The sequence below is a fragment of the Miscanthus floridulus genome, chromosome 4, assembly GCF_019320115.1.
Source record: "Miscanthus floridulus cultivar M001 chromosome 4, ASM1932011v1, whole genome shotgun sequence".
Taxonomy (NCBI): domain Eukaryota; kingdom Viridiplantae; phylum Streptophyta; class Magnoliopsida; order Poales; family Poaceae; genus Miscanthus; species Miscanthus floridulus.
In genome coordinates, this window is record NC_089583.1 from 13862575 (window position 1) to 13881065 (window position 18491).

At 43.8% G+C, this 18491-nt stretch overlaps 2 protein-coding genes across 9 annotated transcripts; both read right to left on the bottom strand.

Moving 5' to 3' along the window:
* Positions 1–1358: 1358 nt before the first annotated feature.
* LOC136550986 (GATA transcription factor 16-like) lies at positions 1359–2754 on the bottom strand. Of its 2 annotated transcripts, none has more exons than XM_066542577.1 (3): positions 2407–2754; positions 2190–2306; positions 1359–2073 (listed from the first exon to the last, which is right to left on the bottom strand). In XM_066542577.1, exons 1-3 carry the CDS (start codon positions 2425–2427, stop codon positions 1759–1761), a joined length of 453 nt encoding a protein of 150 aa, XP_066398674.1. In that variant the 5' UTR covers positions 2428–2754; the 3' UTR covers positions 1359–1758. The 2 variants fall into 2 exon arrangements, with proteins under 2 accessions (XP_066398674.1, XP_066398673.1); XM_066542576.1 differs by having other exon boundaries at positions 2190–2309; positions 2407–2753.
* Positions 2755–5392: 2638 nt separating this feature from the next.
* LOC136550988 (uncharacterized) lies at positions 5393–9928 on the bottom strand. 7 transcript variants are annotated; one of them, XM_066542581.1, is made up of 4 exons: positions 9789–9927; positions 9601–9638; positions 7512–7884; positions 5395–6916 (listed from the first exon to the last, which is right to left on the bottom strand). In XM_066542581.1, the coding sequence occupies exons 3-4, from the start codon at positions 7863–7865 to the stop codon at positions 6164–6166; spliced, it is 1107 nt and encodes a 368-aa protein (XP_066398678.1). In that variant the 5' UTR covers positions 7866–7884; positions 9601–9638; positions 9789–9927; the 3' UTR covers positions 5395–6163. The 7 variants fall into 7 exon arrangements, with proteins under 7 accessions (XP_066398681.1, XP_066398678.1, XP_066398675.1 ...); XM_066542578.1 differs by having other exon boundaries at positions 8498–9638; XM_066542582.1 differs by lacking the exon at positions 9601–9638 and adding an exon at positions 9518–9569 and having other exon boundaries at positions 9789–9924.
* Positions 9929–18491: the final 8563 nt, after the last annotated feature.

Sequence of the window (18491 nt, forward strand, 5' to 3'; positions counted from 1 at the left end):
AGAGAGGAGAAGCGGGCTGTAAGCTTACAGCCGGCTTAGGCACAAGAACCAAGAAAGTCTGTGAGAGAGACAAGTGGGCCATGTATTAACTGTAAAGAGCTAACTACTGTATGAGTGGGCTGAGAGAAGGCTGCAAAGAACCTTACCGCCAACAAGCCGGCTGTATTATTAGCCTGGCTCTTAGGGACCCAGCACGACCGCCGGGCAAAAACCTCACCTTCACTCCTTTCCATATGCGTGACAGCAACCCAAAGAACGAAAGAAAGCAACCGTGTCTGGCTCGGTTGCTTGCTTCGCTTCCCGAAACCAGGAAAGCATCACCAAATCACGCGCCACGCTATCATCGTCGTCATCGCGCCGCTTGGAATGTGCTAACAGTAACAGCTCTGTCACTGTCGATGGCTACTACACTACAATCCCAGAGGGCACAAGCTCCGCCCTGTGTGACCCCGACGCTGCTTGGCCACAAGGGAAAACCCAAATCATGGGCGCTGCTCCTCGCCAAGAATCGCCAGCAGCAGCAGCAAGAGAACACAAAAAGAGAGCGGAACAACCCCAGGGGCTGTTCGGCTGGCTGGCCAGCCCCCTCACGAATCACTTTTCACGTGAACAGTGATTTCAGCTAGAACAGTATTTTTTCTCGCAACAATCAGCTGAAACAGTATTTTTATTTATTTTTTTAGTTCTGCCGAACACCGCAAGATGCCCACGGGCCATCTATCATCTGTTAGCATCGGCCGGCCCATCGATTGTCCTGATCAGGACAAAGATGGAGGAGCAGCCATCACAAGATATTCCCCACGGCGGCCAGGAGAGCGAGCGCATCATGCACCCTCCGGAAGAGGAAAATCCTCAGGAACCTTTTCAGCGCCTCCACTCCAGTCAGGACAGGCTTCTCTAGCTATGGTAAGCAAGACTGCAAGAGAGGAGCAACAGGTGAGTGCAAAGCGCAAAAGCACTCTCAGCTGCCTAGCCGAGCTGCGTGCTGGAGTGTTGACTGCCCTGCCGAGTGATGGTACGCAAACTTCCCTTTCAGGAAACACTGTCGCCGTGTGGGTGGATGACTGGATGCGTGCCCAGCTGCTGCTGAGCGCTGACCAGTAACGAACAGTGTTTTCATCTCGAACGGGGCCTCGCAAGCAGCAGCAGTGAGCAGTGACCAGTGACGCCTTTCGGCTGCTATACGTAGGTGGAGACGTACTCCGACATCAGAGAAACCATCAGCTGGTCAACCATGACGTCATCAGCAGTGCAGTCCAGCATAGAGAGACGATGCAAAAGAGCTAGCTGCAGAGCACCCCAGCATTTCCGGCCACGATTCCAGCCGGAGCACCGCACACTCGTCCAGATCCGGGAGCTGGTACCAAGCCACTTCTACTCGCTTGCAAGAACGGCCGGAAGGATGATCATAATCTCTCCTTACATTGCAAGAGAAGGTTACAAGACAGCTACTAGCACACTACTACTAGCGGTAGGATTACAACTGGACTAGAGGTGGGGGCAACAACATAAAAGAACGGGAGGAACAGAGCTGCTAGCCTAACACGGAAACGAATTATTAAACTCGCTTTGTTCCAACTGATGAACTACTACTACTTGGCCGGGAAAACTTAGCATAGATCCAGAGGGGGAAAAGGGGGGTAGAGAGAGATGCGGATCTCTCTGGGCTCAGATCATGCCGCATGTCGAGCAAATCTGCGGCTTGTAGCACCAGCGGCGGTTTCCTCCTCTCACCGCATGTATTTGGTGGCGGTGAAGTCAGGCGGACACGACGCCGGAGGAGAGCGCCATGAGCAGGATGGCCGCGCGTTCCTCCTCGCCGAGGCGCCGCCTCCGGCGCATCCGCCGCCGCTGCTTCAGCACCACCTTGCCGAACCCCACCGCGCGGAGCTCCACGGTGACCTCGTCCGCCTCCTTCTCCCTCTCCCTCTCCCGCTTGGAGGCCGCGGTGGCCTTCTTCTTCCGCTGCTGCTGCTGCTGCTCGTTGCCGCCGCCGGCCTTGCTGCTGGAGTCCAGGCCCATCGCCTCCCGTCTCTTCTTCCGGTACCGGATACCGCACGCGTTGCACAGCGACTGCGACCACAGATCGGGAGCGGATTAGCCGAGGACGGCACAGATCGGGAACGGGAATGTCGCTAGGGTTCCGGGGAACCAGATCGGGGGGCCGGGATCGGGAATACTATACTCACCATGGGCCCGCAGGGTCCCCCGCGCCAGAGCGGGGTCTTGGTGGCGTGGCACTCGGTGCAGGCCTTGGTCTCGCTGGAGGCCGGCGAGCGCTCGTCCGGATCCAGCGCCCCGCTCCCCTGCTGCGGCGGAAGAAGAAACAGACAACGCGATTTATTGACACCCGCACCCACCTTCCGGAACACAGATCGAGCCGGGAGAGCGCGGATCGGAGCTCACCTTCTCGACGGAGGAGTCCATCTCCGGCGACAGGGCTGGCGGATCTACCACAGCGGAACCACTCCCCTCCTCCGTCTCCAGCTTCGCGGAGTCCCCGGCCGAGCCCTCCGGCGCCAGCCGCCACTCCCCCTGCGCGGATCGGGAGGTCGGTCGATCCGCGGCGGAGGACACCCCTGCTGCGCGGATCTGGCCGCTGGACGTCGCGGCGGCGGCGGAGCGGACGAGTGGGGGAAGAAGGTACTAGGGGTTAGGAGCGGGAGAAGCGTGGAGGGGAGGAACCGAGGCGTGCGATTTGTTGTGCGGGGTGGTGTGGTGTGGTGGACTGGTGGGCACTGCTGCCCGAGGATTTGATCTCAAAAAAAAATGGAGGAGGGAAGAGGGGCGCGGGCGTGGAGGGAAAACGGAAATTCGTGGAGGGAAACCAGGGGAAATTTGGGCCGGGTAGGGTTTGCGGCAAGGCTGAGCAGCACCTCGGGCCTTCGGCTCACAAAACAAAAGTTACTTGTCCTAGATGTGGTAAGGGCATTCCCAACCCTTTATATCAACTTTGAAGGAAAAAATAGCACAATTAATATTTCTTAGAAATTATTCTCCTCAGTTCATAAGTTCTATAGTAGTTTCTATACAGAGTAAAAACTTAAATGCAACAAAAATGAGTTGGATCAACTGTGGCCTGCACGTATACCGTCCATCTCTAAAACACACGCACGGCACAACACAGCATGTATACGTCGATAGTAAACACTAGGGATGAAAACGGTACGGATATTTTCCGACCGTATTTGAAACCGAATCCGTTTACAGGAGTTGAGATCTGTCCGTATCCGAGTCCGGATATCTAACATCTGATACCGTATCCGTATCCGAATACTCAAATCGCATATTTATGATGTCGATATCTAATCATATCCTATCCGACATAGTTGATATTATCCGTATTCGAATCCGAATCCGGACAGAAATATGAAAACAAATATAATATCAGTGATATCCGTCCGTATCCGATCCGTTTTCATCCCTAGTAAACACTTTATAAATAATACCAAACACGTTGATTTTAAACTCGATATCAATAGTAGCAGTCCATTCCTTATAAAAAAAATAGTAGCAGTCCATTGAAATAAGTGTTCAACAGACTATTGCAGCAATTGATCATAGGCCTTGTTTAATTTTAGGGTGTAAAGTTTTAGAATGGGTGTTCGGATACTAATAAAAAAATAAATTACAGAATTCATGGGTAATCCTGGAGAAGAATTTATTAAGTCTAATTAATCCGTCATTATCACATGTGTACTGTAACACAACATTGTTAAATCATAATCTAATTAGGTTTAAAAGAGTCGTCTAGTAAATTAGTCATAAACTATTTAATTAGTTATTTTTTAGTATATATTTAATAATACATGCACGTGTCTAAGTATTGGATGTGAGCCTCGTCCTATTCGCTGCTGCAGAAAGTGTTCAGACTACTGCAGGTAGTGTTCAGACTGTTTATATACCAGCAACAAAGTCACGCGCGGGACAGCCAGCCTGTTCGGGAGGTCTGTGCCAGTTTGTTCGGGAGGTCGTATCGTATCGTAAATTATTTATTGTTGACTAATTTGGTAGAAGAGAAAAACGCTATTCTTTAGAAATTTACGATCGCAAGCGAACAGCCTGAACAGCGCGCGCGGGAGGGAGCTTCGCGCCGGGCGAGTTGCGCGCGCGGGGAGCTGAGGAAACAACGGCGTCGACCCGTCGATGGATACACGGATGTGTCTGCGCACGGGATTCGGACAGAGGTAGCGCAGGGAGCCGAGGAAACGACGTGGGACCGCCCAACGCAAAAACGATCGTTTCGATCTGTCTTGGGTTACGAGACGACGTCGTTTCGGTTTCTGTGCAGCGTGCATCCCCCGCCCTAACGATTTTTATAAACGTCATTTTTTTTCAGAGATTTCACACCAAAAATTTTGGCCGGACAGGACAGGGACACGTGAAGATCTCCTCCACTAGTTCTTGTGTTCCAAGCAAAGCCATAGCTAGGCTATTAGCCATACCTGGCCCAGGTACCCTCGCTTCCTCAGTGACAGTGAACTTCGATTCGAATTGAGGATGTGGCGAGGGAGCCACACGGGCGCCCACGCGCGGCCGCGCCGCACCAGATCCAGGCCAGACCGACACTACGACGCAAAATGAGGAGGCGTGCCTCGCTGCGCGGCTCGGCGCACGCAACAGCGTCCCGTGCACCTCGCCGCTGTTTGCTGTTCGGCCCGTGCAGCCGATCCGGCGCAGAGCAGGTTGGCGGCAGAAGTGCAGACCCGCGCTGTCCGCCGCGGGAAAACCCTCAATTTCCCCGCCCTCGACGAATTGATGGAACTGCCCTCGCCGCGCGCGCTTTGACCGGTCAGCTGGCTGGGCCCGAGCAAAGCAAACGCCTCGAAACATCGTGGAACATGGGCCTCGGTTGCTGGACCTGGACCGTCTGCAGAAAAAAATCTACTCGTTGTGGTTTAATATTAGAAATATATTCGTACTCTTATCCTATTCATATTACGATTTGGTTTAAAATTCCTATTCATATATATTACGATATATTTGGATTATTAGGATTCGTAGGTATCTAGGTTACCTTAAGAATGCGTTTTAGAATCGGACTCCGTATCGTGCTAAACAAGAGCTATTGTAACTTGTATGGGCACTGGTGATATAAGTCTAGATAGAAAAAACTCTCGACTACCGGTAGTTAGGGGGAGGTGGACGAAATAAATGGATAGACGAAAAAAATGGATGGGCACTGGTCATATATATAAAATAATCGAACAGTGGCTTGTTGCAGAAATACAAGTTCAAGTAACAAGCACAAAATTTAGCTGAATAATTGACAAACACAGTTACAGTTTGATTAAAAGAAAACTTACACAATTTTCCAGTTAAATTGAAAATATGGTCCCTTGGGAGCATATAAACAGAAGAATTTGAATTTCAAGAGGGCATGAGCACATTTTGAGTCCCTAAGTTATTTGATGACGTACTCAGTCTTATCCGTGACATGGGCCACCTCTTCGCAGCATCTACAAAATCCAGACATGCCAATATGATGGCCTGACGTGAGAGAAAGGAACCCAAGCATCTGGTTTTCAGACGACTTCAGTGCACTGTCTCTTTCAGCGATCTCTTTCTCATAAAGTGGTACTATCCATCCACTGCTCAGAAATCTGTGTGTTCACAGCATATGAGATTGAAACATCAGCAGCATCAATGCAAAACTAGTAAAATACTCTAAATAATTCACAGTTTACATTCATATTCAAGAAAAAAAATCAGCTTGGCTGACTTCTGAACCAAATAAAAACCTGACAAGATTGCCCTTAGGATATATCTGAAGCAGGAACTATAGATGGTGAATCATTTACAGCCACCAATGTACAAAATGATACTACCAAAGAAAAGATAGAATGAGTGAAATCAGTAACTACAATTGATACTTCAGCTTCCTTTGAAGAAACTGATATTTCAAACTTGATTATCAACATAATAAATTTCGATGATAGCTTTACATTTCCTTGAATTGTAAAAGCACTAAAAAAGCAACTCTCATTTACTCCTAACAACAAAGTTTTGGTGGAGTACAGCAACTATAGGTGAATTTCTCTGAACTCTTCTTTATATACAACACCGCCAAGGTGGAAAACAGACGACACAGGGCTGTGGAGATCTCTACAAGTTGAAGGTAATCCACAGATATAAAAAAAAACATATTAGTTTTTGAAAGTTTTCAAAGAGATAAGAGATGCCTCAACTGAAGCAAATGTTCCTCATTCGAGATGTTGAGCGAGAGGCGCAGGTTTGTCAGGAGTGACTCTTGCTCCCATGTCAGGGGTCCTGCAGCATGGAAAGCTCTGACGGTGGATTGGTATGCTTGCAGCTCCAGCTCATGGACATTCAGAAATAAACCAGAGCCATAGGTGTTCTTAATCTCCTGCCCAGATTGACATGCAGAGATAACATCATCAGGGAAACAGCTGCCGGTTCCGACTGATTGTTGGTTATCACTGGTACAGTACTCTGAGAAATTTGCGCTGCAACTAGCCACTGAACACTCGTTCTCTTCTCTGATGTGCAAAGGTTTCTCAGACAAAGGAAGAACTTTGCAAACTGATTTTATCTCAGAAATGTTCTTGGTAAGATCATTGTATCTGCTACTTAAAGGCCTATGAAAGCGATCTCCATCGATGGCATTCCTAGCAGACACCTTCAGAGGCAACTCATTCTTGGTTAACTGACGAGATTCATATGCAGCTACTTTCCGTTCCTTGCCTGTTCTTCTAACTAAATCATTAGGTGGAATCCTACTTGCTTCTAGTTTTCTCTTGACAGCTCTAGCACCAGTGGAAGCACAAATATTGGCTGCTTTCCTCTTAGCATAGTGATCAACCTCTTCATAGGCTTGATGGTCCTGTTCCATCACAAATTTTGAGTGATGAGAGGAGCAGTCAGCAAATCGGATTGGTTTATTCAGTTCAATGACCTGAAAAAGGGAATGATACTGATGAAATACTTTCTCAAAGAAAGGCAAAAAAGAAATTACACTGGTAATGTGAGGATAGGACAGAGATTGTAATGCCAGATACTGAAGTCAAGCAAATGCTCATGGTGAGAGGTACCACTGATTCACCATCACTCACTTCTTGAAGCACAAAATTTCTATAGTAAAAAATGTTCAGTCTATAATAAGTTGAAGATAAGGGAATATTCAATTTTCAACTTTCAACAAGTGTTAATGCTTTCACAATAGACCAAACCAAACCATATAATGCAAAAAAGCTGAAATATCTATCTGCACTTTGTCCATGATCTGCATCCAAATTCCTAACTTTTATTAACTGGAAATGCAACATATTCATTTCATTTGAGAAAAAAATTCATTTCATGAAGTACCTTTTCTGTCCAGGTGCGTTTTCTCATGTGGCAATAAAAAATGGCGGCTTTTCACTTTTAGACAAAAGTAATTCAGCGGTTTGAAGTTCAAACACATGCAATGGAACTATTTTCATTTGGACAATAATCAGAATATGAAACAAATATACTTTAACTAGAAATATAAATTATAAACAGTATCTCACCCTGTCTCCTACAGTCAACTGCTTGCTATCATGTGGAATCCTCAAGCAAGATATGTGGAATGCTCTTGGTTGGATGCAACCCGCTAGCCTGATGACAAAACAGTCATTCTTCAGCACTTCTGTAATCTTCCCAAGCCTCCACGAATTATGATCCAACACCTCGGTTACATCACCAAGAACCCATCTACTTCGTCTGACTTGAACTGGTCGACGAGGCTTGACATCTTCAGTCTGCATGTTCATGGCAGCAAACTTCGCTTGAGCAGCCAAATGTGGAAGACCTGAGCCTGAACGGCAGTCTTCAGGCTTAACATCCTTATAGAACGGCAATTGTCTACTTTTTAGCTTCATCATATCCCACTAAAACCTGAGACTGAAATGTATATGCACATAAAAGGTGGACCACAAATAAAAGTCAAAAGAAGCACTAGCACACAGGGAAGAACATGAATGGATAAGAAAATGAAGACCTTGTTTGTTAAGAGCCAAGTATTGTATCTCTAGGTAAAGCGTACAAGTGGAATACAAAGTTCACCCTTAATAAATGATTTGACAGAAGAATGTCAAGGATATAAAGTCACCAGAATAAACCAACAGTCTTATTTGTATGGTGTTATGCCTAATCAGATTAAAAGTAGGCTATCTGAGCAACATATTGTAATAGGTGTTTGCTGACACCATAACAACAAAGCAAGTTACTGAGACACCAAGATAGCACTATGCATAAAAATTGGCTGAGGAACACAGAAAAGAGCTGAAGGCAGAGTCCTATAATCTGGATGAGCAAATAAATGAAGGCAGAGGTCATAGTGTCCAACATTCAAGGTTGCCAACATGAGCCAAGAAATGTTCAGTAAACATGACTGAAAAAGATTAATAGTGGCATTAGAAGCAAGATCTTGTCCCTCACTCTGAGATGCATTCATAAAACTACTTGGATTACTATCAAAGATAACCCAGGAGAAAAAGAAATTGAGAACTTGAACCTTCTTATATACCCCAGATATTAGAAGGGCACAAGCTATCCATCATATAAGCTCCACAAGCCCAGTCACAAAATTCAGAGTACGACCTTATATTCAGGTTGAGCGCTGAGTGAGAATCAAACAGTCATGTAGGGAAAAGATTTAAAATCAATGAGCCTAAAAAATAGGTGAATCAACTAAGAATTTTTACATAATATAAGGAAATCAGGTCCTATATGTGAAGCAAGCTTGGGGGTAAAGATTCAATCCCCTGCATGTTATTAGATGTGACTCAAATTATCTAAACAGGATAACTAAAACCAATTTAGCGAAATCGCCTCCTGCTCTGACTTCAAGCTAAGAGGCTGAAGCAGGAGCAATTCCCCAGATGGGCAGATCCCAGAAACAGAAGATAATCCGTACAGGTTGGAAACTTTTGTTCTTGAAAAATTCAAACCGCTTGCAACCCGTTAGACAGAACAGATGCCACAAAACTTCAGCTAAAAGCATGTCTTAAATTCTAACCATTCAGAACCACAATCAAGAATCCTGATAGCAAAAGAAGAACAGCACACAAGCTCAATCTGGAGTCGTGGATGCAAAAATTAAACTTAGATCTAATCCTGTACCACACTGGAAAGGCAAAACAGGAACTCAAATGGAAGAAGAAATAAAGAGAGATAGGAACAAGTTGCTTGTCCGAATCTTGATCCAAAAATGTGTAGCAACTGACTATAAGACTTGATTTAATCCTAATCTAACCAAACTACAACGTGGAAAGAAATTCCAAGAAACTAACAACAAACTGATATGACCTTAAGCAAACCAAATACTGGGGTTGCAGATCCGTGAGCACTAAATAAACCACCTCAAGAACTCTGTTTTTTTTTTTGATATAGATTTGAGGAAACAAAATCTGGAATGTCTAACTGAATTACTGACAGACAGACAGCAGCAGCTCAAATTGAATTCAGGACAGAACTTAAAGACATGCAAACTTTGAAGTCAAGGAATCCAAGAATCTGCTCTCAGCAGTTTCACCTGAAGCAAACCAAACCAAGTACCCAACCAACTCGCCTTGTCGATCTAGGAACTAAAAAAGAAAAAGGAAAAAAAAGAGTTACTTCTGATGAACCGCGATTGGGCTGTTCTTCCGACCGATCTGAGATGGATTACAAGGTCAGAATCCGAGAACGGCAGCCAAGAAACAGAGATAAATAGAGAGAAAAATAATTATTTTTTCCCAACTAAACTCCTAAAATAGAAATAAAAATCGGATGAGAAGAAATTTAGAGCACCGAAGGCGACCAACCTTAGGGTAGGGAAAGACTAATCCGGCGGCCAGCAAGCAATCGAGGCGCCTAATTCCGGGGCCAACCGTATGAGAAAACGGTGTGCTGGCTCGTTCTGTATATTGGCTGTTTCTTCCGGTTCTTGCTTTCCTGTTTCTTGCGTTTGCCATGGGGATTTCGTTTTTCAATTTAGTTTTAAACGGGATTTCGTTTTTCAATTTAGTTTTAAGCTCCATTTTTATTGTAAAGAAAATACATTTTATTGGTCACTTGTTCTAAAGTTCTTACCTGGAATGCATATGGTAAGTTATTTGTTTATTCTTTTATCTTTCATATTAGTTTTTTTGTTCTTTTATTACATGTTTATTATAATCTTAGTGGTAGACATAACTAAATAATAAATTAATGAAGTTGATTTAGAACCTGTTTGGATTCATTATTTGATAATATTTAGCTGACTAATATCTCATTATCTGATTTGGTCTAACTAGTGAAATAATTGTTATCTAAAGATCTAACTAATAGTCAGCTAGTCTATTATCTATACATATGTTTGGAGCAAACATGGCCTTAACAAAAACAAGTCTGAGATTTTATCTGTTCTTTTTCCCCCCCCCAAAAGCACAAGGCACACAAGCACACTCACCTGTACGGTGGTACACCTCTTAACAAATCACCTCAAGTTTAGTGTATTTCATATTATTTTTTTGTGCCGTGGAGAGCAATAACTTCAATTGAAGTTGCATCGGTACACATTTGTAATTCGGAACATAAGTGCTCTTTGGACCCCGAAAATTTAACCTGAACCATATATAAATTTTACTTGAATCAATTTAATTTCTAGAAAAAAATGCAAGTTTTAGGGGGGAAAATCTGGTATTCTAAAGAGGGTCTTATTTTTGTTTGGAAAAATTGTGTTTTTCCCTTCTCCAGCAGTCCAACTGTGATTTTATCCTTGTTTTTTAAACTTTGTGATTTTGCCCTCGTTATTTTGAAACGAATCCTCCGTTTACCCCTGCTTTGGATGTCCGTTAGATAAGGATAGAATAAATGGTTTAAAAAAATACAAAATCTGTAAACACAAAAGGAAAAAGACCAAACTGCCCCTTATCAGCCTCTCCCCCCATCCGACCAGAAGGAAAACGCAGGGGCGGGCTTTCTTGCAGGCGACGGCTACATCGGGGGCGCATCCGAGGCGGGGTCCGGCGGCGGCGGCGGCTGCATTAGGGGCGCTTCCAAGGCGGGGTACAGCGGCGGCGGCAGCGCAGGCGGCGACGGACGCGTGGGGACCGAGACTGGTTGCTGCGCTGCCCCTGACGCAGAGGACACAGGGTGGGCTCGCCCAGCGGTGGTCCGGCCTGCTCGCACTCCGCCTTGCGCGGTGGAGGTGGGGCGGCCTCGGCCGGCGGCACACCAGCTCACTCGCCTGCGCCTGCCGCGCCGCCCTTTCCTGGTGCCCGCTGGAGGAGCGGCGGTGGGATAGGAGCAGCAGCCTACTGGAGCCACCGTAGCAGGGCGGGTGTCAGTTCCTCACTGGAGCTGCCGGTGACGGAGGGGTGGCCCTGGGCCAGGCGTAGCTTCCTGCTGGAGCTGCAGTCGGCGGGGCGACCTCTGTAGTTTAGGCTGACCCGTTCGTATTCGTATGAATGCTAGCTACTACCTACTCGTAGTAGATAATTTATGTAAAGATTCGTTTGATGAATGTGACGATATCTGTTGCCTGCTGGCTGTGTGGAAATGTGGATGCCAGTAGCAATCACTACATTATCATTCAATTTGTTAGAAGCATCCACATCCAGATTGGCTCCTGATGTAGACCGCATGGTTCATTTTATTTGAGGATGAATTAATTTGAAATCATTGCAAATTGTGCCAAATATATTTGGTAAAATATAACCATTTTTTGTTAAAATACAATATAAATGTCTTATTACAAATTAGGGGTAAAATCGTAAACAACCATAAAAACTAGGGGCAAAATCACAAAGGCATAGTTGTCATTTGTATAAAAGTTAACACCGTTAGGTGAGGATGACGGAATATGGGCAAAGTGGTGCTTCGTTTTGAAAACGCAGGGGCAAATTCACAAAGTTAAAAAACAGGGATAAAATCATAATTTCGATACAAAACAAGAGTATAAATGCAAAAGTCTCTTTTGTTTCTATGCACAGAGAATAGAGAATGAAGTTTGGAGGATGTCAGTTGTTGAATGCCATTTTGATTTCAAGATCTTCTTTAGGTGCTGCTTAATATTTCAAGATCTTCTCTATTCAATGAGTAGGTAGCAAGTAAACCAATCAATGCTCATTATATTAGCTTTTGATTTCTTTTGGACAACCTATAGATAATATATTTTATATAGTAGACTAATGGCTAAATGGGTATATATCTATTTTTTGTCTGAATTCATATCCGATAAAACTTATATATGAATATTTTTATTTACACCTATTTCTGATATGGATGCTTTTCTCTATCTGATTCTAGATCCTATTAAAAAATCATGGAATATCCGATTGTTATCTATGTCTATAAGGAATATACACATGATGAAACTATTTAAAACTTATGTTTATGAAGACTAATGACACTACTTTTAGTGCAACTAATGATGTATCCATTGAAACTATTTAAAAGTTATCTAATGACAAATGATTAATGACTAATGATGTAAATTTAATATTCATATATAAATATTAAGTTTAGTTTAGCACTATTTTGATTTTGTTTGATTCTTATATATTTAATGTTATAAAATATATTAAAATACACTATTTTATTTTTTGTTGTCAAATATTATTTTATATACTTTAATTCATTAATTTCCTTATAAACATTTTTATGTATGATTGAAATAGTTATTTATTTATACAATTTTTTATTTTAACAAATAAAATATTTTTAGTCGATACTGCATTTTTAGTTGCTACATACATGTGTTATGTTTACGTTAATCTCTACTTAAATAATGATATTTTCCTTCTAAAACTATCGATAAAAGATAAATACTTGATATTAACTAAAAGTGCAAATTCAAATCCATACTATTTGTTTTGTATTAGTATTTGAGAACATTCGGATCCATATTCGGATCTATAACCGATTAACAAGCTTTAGAGTTCTCCTGTTAATGATACGATTATCTATTTTAAACCCGACCACACACTTTATTGTGTCTCGACCGGCAAAACAATCCCTAGCATGTACATTTTTCTTTTATCATAGGATTTTGCTTTTATCTTTCTTCTTTTTAAAGTGTGAGCTTGCTCCAATTGGCTTGCTCCAATTGGATTGATCACACTTCATCCATCTCCAAGCCTTTACTCACCACTTTGGTGTGGACTTAACCTAGCCCAGTCAATCACTTAGCAAAAGGTTAGTCCACTAGTTGTATCAATTACCATAACTTGACATAGGGCTTTCATTCGGGCACCAAACTTATCCAGTGGTGCTGAATACAGCGCACCCACCAAGCCCATCTCCAAACACCTTTTCAAACTTTTTGAAAATTTGCTAACTCCCAAGTGTTGTCCCACAAGACAACCAACACCTTTAGCACATGTTAGCATTTTTATATCATTTCACAAAGGTTTTTCAAATGCTTTTCAAGCCACCACTCGTCTCTCTAAGGAACACATGTTAGACCTCTCAATTGGCACTAGATAGCAAAAATAATTTGCTGCTCTTGATCATATGACTATCTATCCTAAACCCAATCAATGCTCTTCTTTATACACCTTAGGTCGGTGAAATAAAATGTCCTACAAGCCATACCTTTGCCTTGTGCATTTCCATTTCATCTCTAGTGTGATGCTCGCAAGCATCCACACTCCCTCATTATCTTCCATATGATGAATGATGGTCATCAACACGTGTGACCAACCTTGCAACTTGACCATTGTCCATTGCATGAAGCTCCTCCATCTTCACTCCATCAAGCCACTTGATATATTCACATATCACCACTTGACTGGATCTCCATGAAATGATATGGTCCTCTTCATATCTTCACATGGCATTCATAGTCTATCGATCGTAGCCTTACTTTCTCTTCTCCATTGCCCTAGTCCATCAGCGCCAAAGGTCTTTACTCGCACTTCACTGCCTTGATGGTCTGTTGTGTCCCAAGCCTTTAGCCTGCACTTCACAATTGCACACGGTCCTTCATACAAAAGCTTTGCCTTGATCTTCACCATCTTGCCACATGAGACTATGGTATGTCCGATATTCGATATGCTTCTCCTCATATTGATCTTCAGTTCAACTCTTCACTAGTTGAGCTATTTCCACACATGGACATGTCATCACTCCTCCATGGCCTTTAGTTTTTCTCAACCTAGCTTGTGGACTAATTGCCCGTTCATCTCACATGAAACCTCATTATCCCCTTGTCCCCATTGTTACTTAATTTGGTAGCTGATGCATTATCAAAAATTGAATGCATCTAGGCCCCAATTTGGTGATGATGAACATGATTGTTATGACTAACATGTGTTTTACAATGGTATTCACATTTGTGTTAGCCACAAGTTGATTGGCCTTGAAGATTTAGTTTGATGCTTGGAGTATGGCAGAAATGATGTTTGTAAAGACTAAAGACACTATAGAGTGAATGGAGGTTTGGTGCTCAGAGACATTTGCTATAGTGTGTATTAGGGCTTTGTTTTTTCATTGGCCATACTATGGGGGGGGGGGGTCAAAGCATTCATCTTTAGGGAGTTGAGGCAAAAATATTTTGATGCACAAAAGGCTAACTTTTATCCAAGATCATGATGGTAAATAGACTCATCTAAGTGGTTTCAAGCCAAGAAGTTGAATTGGTCATGGTCGTACTTAATGGGTTGAAAATCGTGCCAGAGTATACACTAGATGATAGGGTTGAATCTCGGTGGATCGTTTGGTGATACTATGCCTTGGTCAAAGCCCTAGTTTGGTTTTGGATAATTGATGAAACCTAGGACTATCCTTTGATCTAAGTGTGTAGATTAGAAAAGGTGGTCCAATCCAAGTTGTGGAGCACGGTGGCACTCAAGTGATGATGTTGATCACATGAAATGATGAGATGGCCACATGTGATGATGATCAAGTGCTCAACTTGAAAAAGAAGAAAGAGAAAAACAAAACCCTATGGAGATCAAGGCAAAGGTATAATTAGAGGTTTTTATTTTGGTGATCAAGACACTATAGAGAGTGATCATATTTAGGGTAGATAGCCGTACTATTAAGAGGGGTTCTCTACTAGATAATTCGGTCATCTAGTGCCACTAGGTGTTGGACTTCATGCATTGCATTTAGGCCTAGTGCGCATTCAGAGAGCAAGCAAAAATATTTATTGAAAACATTTTTGAAAATGCTAACATAGCTCAAGACTTGCTTGGAAAACATTTGAGAGTTAGCAACGCTTGCAAAGAAGTGTTAGACTGCTTGTGGATCAAATCGAGAATCGAAAACGCAGCTAACGGAGGTGTTTGCCTCAGGGTGGTCACCGCCATGGTAGGGGTGGTGCACCACCCTAGCCTATCCGGTGACCGACTGACCAAGGCCTGAGAGATGCTGGTGCTGGGGCTGGCACTGCCACTATGTTCAGTGTCACTGCCACCCCTAGGGTGGTGCCCACCTAGATGTGGCCGAGAGCAGCAAGTTGAAGGGTGGCCCTGGTGCTTCTGGTGCACACCCCTCTATGAGGGCAGTACATGGCCCAGTCACCGCCACTGGTAGGGCGGTGCCACCGCCATTTTATTCCAAAGAGGAGGGGATCTAGCTTCGGTCACCGCCACGGGCACCACCACTGGGACGGCGGTGCCATGCCATATTTTTCTAGAGAGAAGGTATTTTGGGGGGCTCGGCTGGGTGGTCACCACCACCCCAATGGTGGTGCCACCGCCGCCCTATCCAGTGCCATTGGAATTCGACCATTGGGTAGGTCACCGCCGTGTCCGGTGCCAGGCACCGACATGTCCGGTGACCTCATAGACAGCAGCTCCAAAGGGTCAATGGCTCTATTTGCTTGTGTGGCTATAAATAGAGAGTGTGGCCGGCCTTGGCCACTCTCTTGGCACTTCATACACTTGTGCACACTTTTTGTTAGCTGAGCAAACACAATCCATTCACTTGCACACTTGATTTCATCATTTGAGTGAGACTGGTGAGCCTCTAGTGCATTACATTGAGTTGCATTATCTTGTGGCACTATTTGGGTGATTTGGGCTAGTTGTGAGCTTGTTACTCTTGGTGTTTGCCAACACCTAGATGGCCCGGTGATTAGAGGATCGTTGAGCAGAGTCAGTGATTGTCTCTGGCCTCGATCGGTTGCTTGTGCGGGTTCTTGACCTTCTTTTGGTGAAGTGCCAAAAGGTACTTTATTGGATTGCGCATGTCATTGAGCTACCTCACTTGTGGATAGGTTCTTGTGGTGTCCACTTGTTGGATGAGGTTCATGCAACACCTCTTAGCCACTGAACCACCAAGTGTTGGTCGACACAATGGGGACTAGCATGCCGGCAAGCACGTGAACCTCAGGAGAAAAATCTTGTGTCTCTTGTGTGATTGGATTTCTCCTAGTGATTGATTGACTTCATCTTGTGATTGGTTCATTCCTCGACATGGCAGTATAATCACCCTACTCACTCTATTACTTTCTTGTAAACTAGTTGTAGCAAGCTATTTAGTGTAGCTGGTTTTGAGAGCTTGCTTAGTAGCTTAGTTTCATCTAGTGGAGCTCTTTAGTGTAGCATTGTTGAGAGCTCTTAGTGAGTAGTGACTTAGCATCTTGTGTGCCTAGAGATTATAGCAACTAGAATTGTTGGGTAGGTGGCTTACAACCCTTGTAGAGCTAGAGCAAGTTTGCATTTCGCCATTTAGTTTACTAACAAATTGCTCTAGTAGATTTGTAGAGTTTTAAATAGGCAATTCACCCCCCCTCTAGCCATATTAGGACCTTTCAAGTGGTATCGGAGCTGTGGTCACCATTGGATTAAAGGCTTAACAGCCTCGGTGTCAAAAGATGGCTCAAGTTGTGTTCAGCCATGTGGGGGCAAACCACCGTTCTTTGATGGCACATGCTATGATTATTGGAAGAGAAAGATGAAGATGTATCTTGGTTCAATCAATGATCTAGTGTGGGATCTGACCGAGAGTTGATCCCGACAATCTCACAAACCAAGACAAGATCAACAAGCAATGCAACACAATGGCTCTCAACACCATCTACAATGCATTGATTCTAAGGTATTTGAGCAAATCAAGAATTATGAAAGAGCAAGTGAGGTGTGGAAGAGATTGGAAGAAACATATGAGGGCACACCGGTGGTGAAGAGTGCCAAGCTATACATCCTCAAGGACAAGTTGACAAGCTTCAAGATGAAGGATGATGAGAGCATTCCAGAGATATTCCATTGTCTGTAAGTGATTGTCACTGACTTGAAGGCTTTGGGTGAGAAGATCAATGATGATGATGTCTCTCATCGGTTCTTGATGTGCTTATCTCCAAGATTTGAGATGTTAAGAATGCTCATCATAAGAGGAGGATTGAAGCAATTAACCCCTAACCAAGTACTAGGTGATGTCATGACATAAGAGATATACCATGTGGAAAGGGAGGGGGTGGACAAGGATGAGAAGAAGGAAGATGAAGACAACAAGATGAAAAGTGTAGCATTCAAGGCTAGCTCATCATCCAAGAACAAGGGTAAGTCCAAGAAACAAGAATTAAGTACTTGATGGATCTGTCTTTTTGAGAAAGAATATTATCTTACATGGGGGAATCTCAGTTCTCACTTAGGCTTTAGTATAAAATGCTCAATTGACTTAGATTATGCTCTCAAAGGTTTTAATCGCCATGAATTTTGGAGAGTATTTTTGGGTCAAAATATAGTTGGTAAGTTTCAACCTCGAAATATGAATATTCATCATCCTGCTTTGAGGTTCATGCATCAATGGATTGCCATGACTTTGTTTGCTAGACAATATATTCGATTTGTTTACCATGCGGAATTGTAAATTCTCTATGCCATGCTTAAAAAGACAAAAAATACTCTATGAAAGAAATATTTAAACATCGGTTAGAAACATTCAAGGCTTCTACATCTATCTCTTGCACGTCCCTTGTGACTCGTATTGCCACTAGTATTGGTGCAATAGATGGACAAGATGTGACATACATCTCTACTCCACGCATCAATATTGATGAGCACTACTTGATGCAAGGGCATCATTTGAAATATGATGATACAGGGAACCTTGTGTTTTTCTTCCCGGGGTATACAAATGAGATTCTGCTTCCTAACCTAGAACTCTCTTTGTATAAATCCCCATCACTCACCTTCACTCTTGTCGAATAAGAGGAAGCGCGCAGGAGTTCTGTTTCTCGAAGGGCAACAAGGAGCAGGGCTAGGGACGAAGCTGACAGCTCTCATCAGCCACCGCCAACATTGACACCACTTGTGCCTCAAGCATACCATGCGGAGTTGTTCCTGGCCATGCAGACGCCTGGGTTCACACCTGGGTACTAGCCTGGCTGGAGTCACACCCCGCAACCACGCGACGCCGGTGGATCGGGATGGCACGAGGCTGACGATGCAGCATGGAGACATGCTCATTCCTCAAACTCTGAGGGACTACCACCACCTGTCCAGCCATGACAGTCTACTTCGGATTGTCGCAAGCTAGACGGCATCAACACACGCCTCGGAGGACTGGAGATCCGCACAGGTGAAATTCAAAAT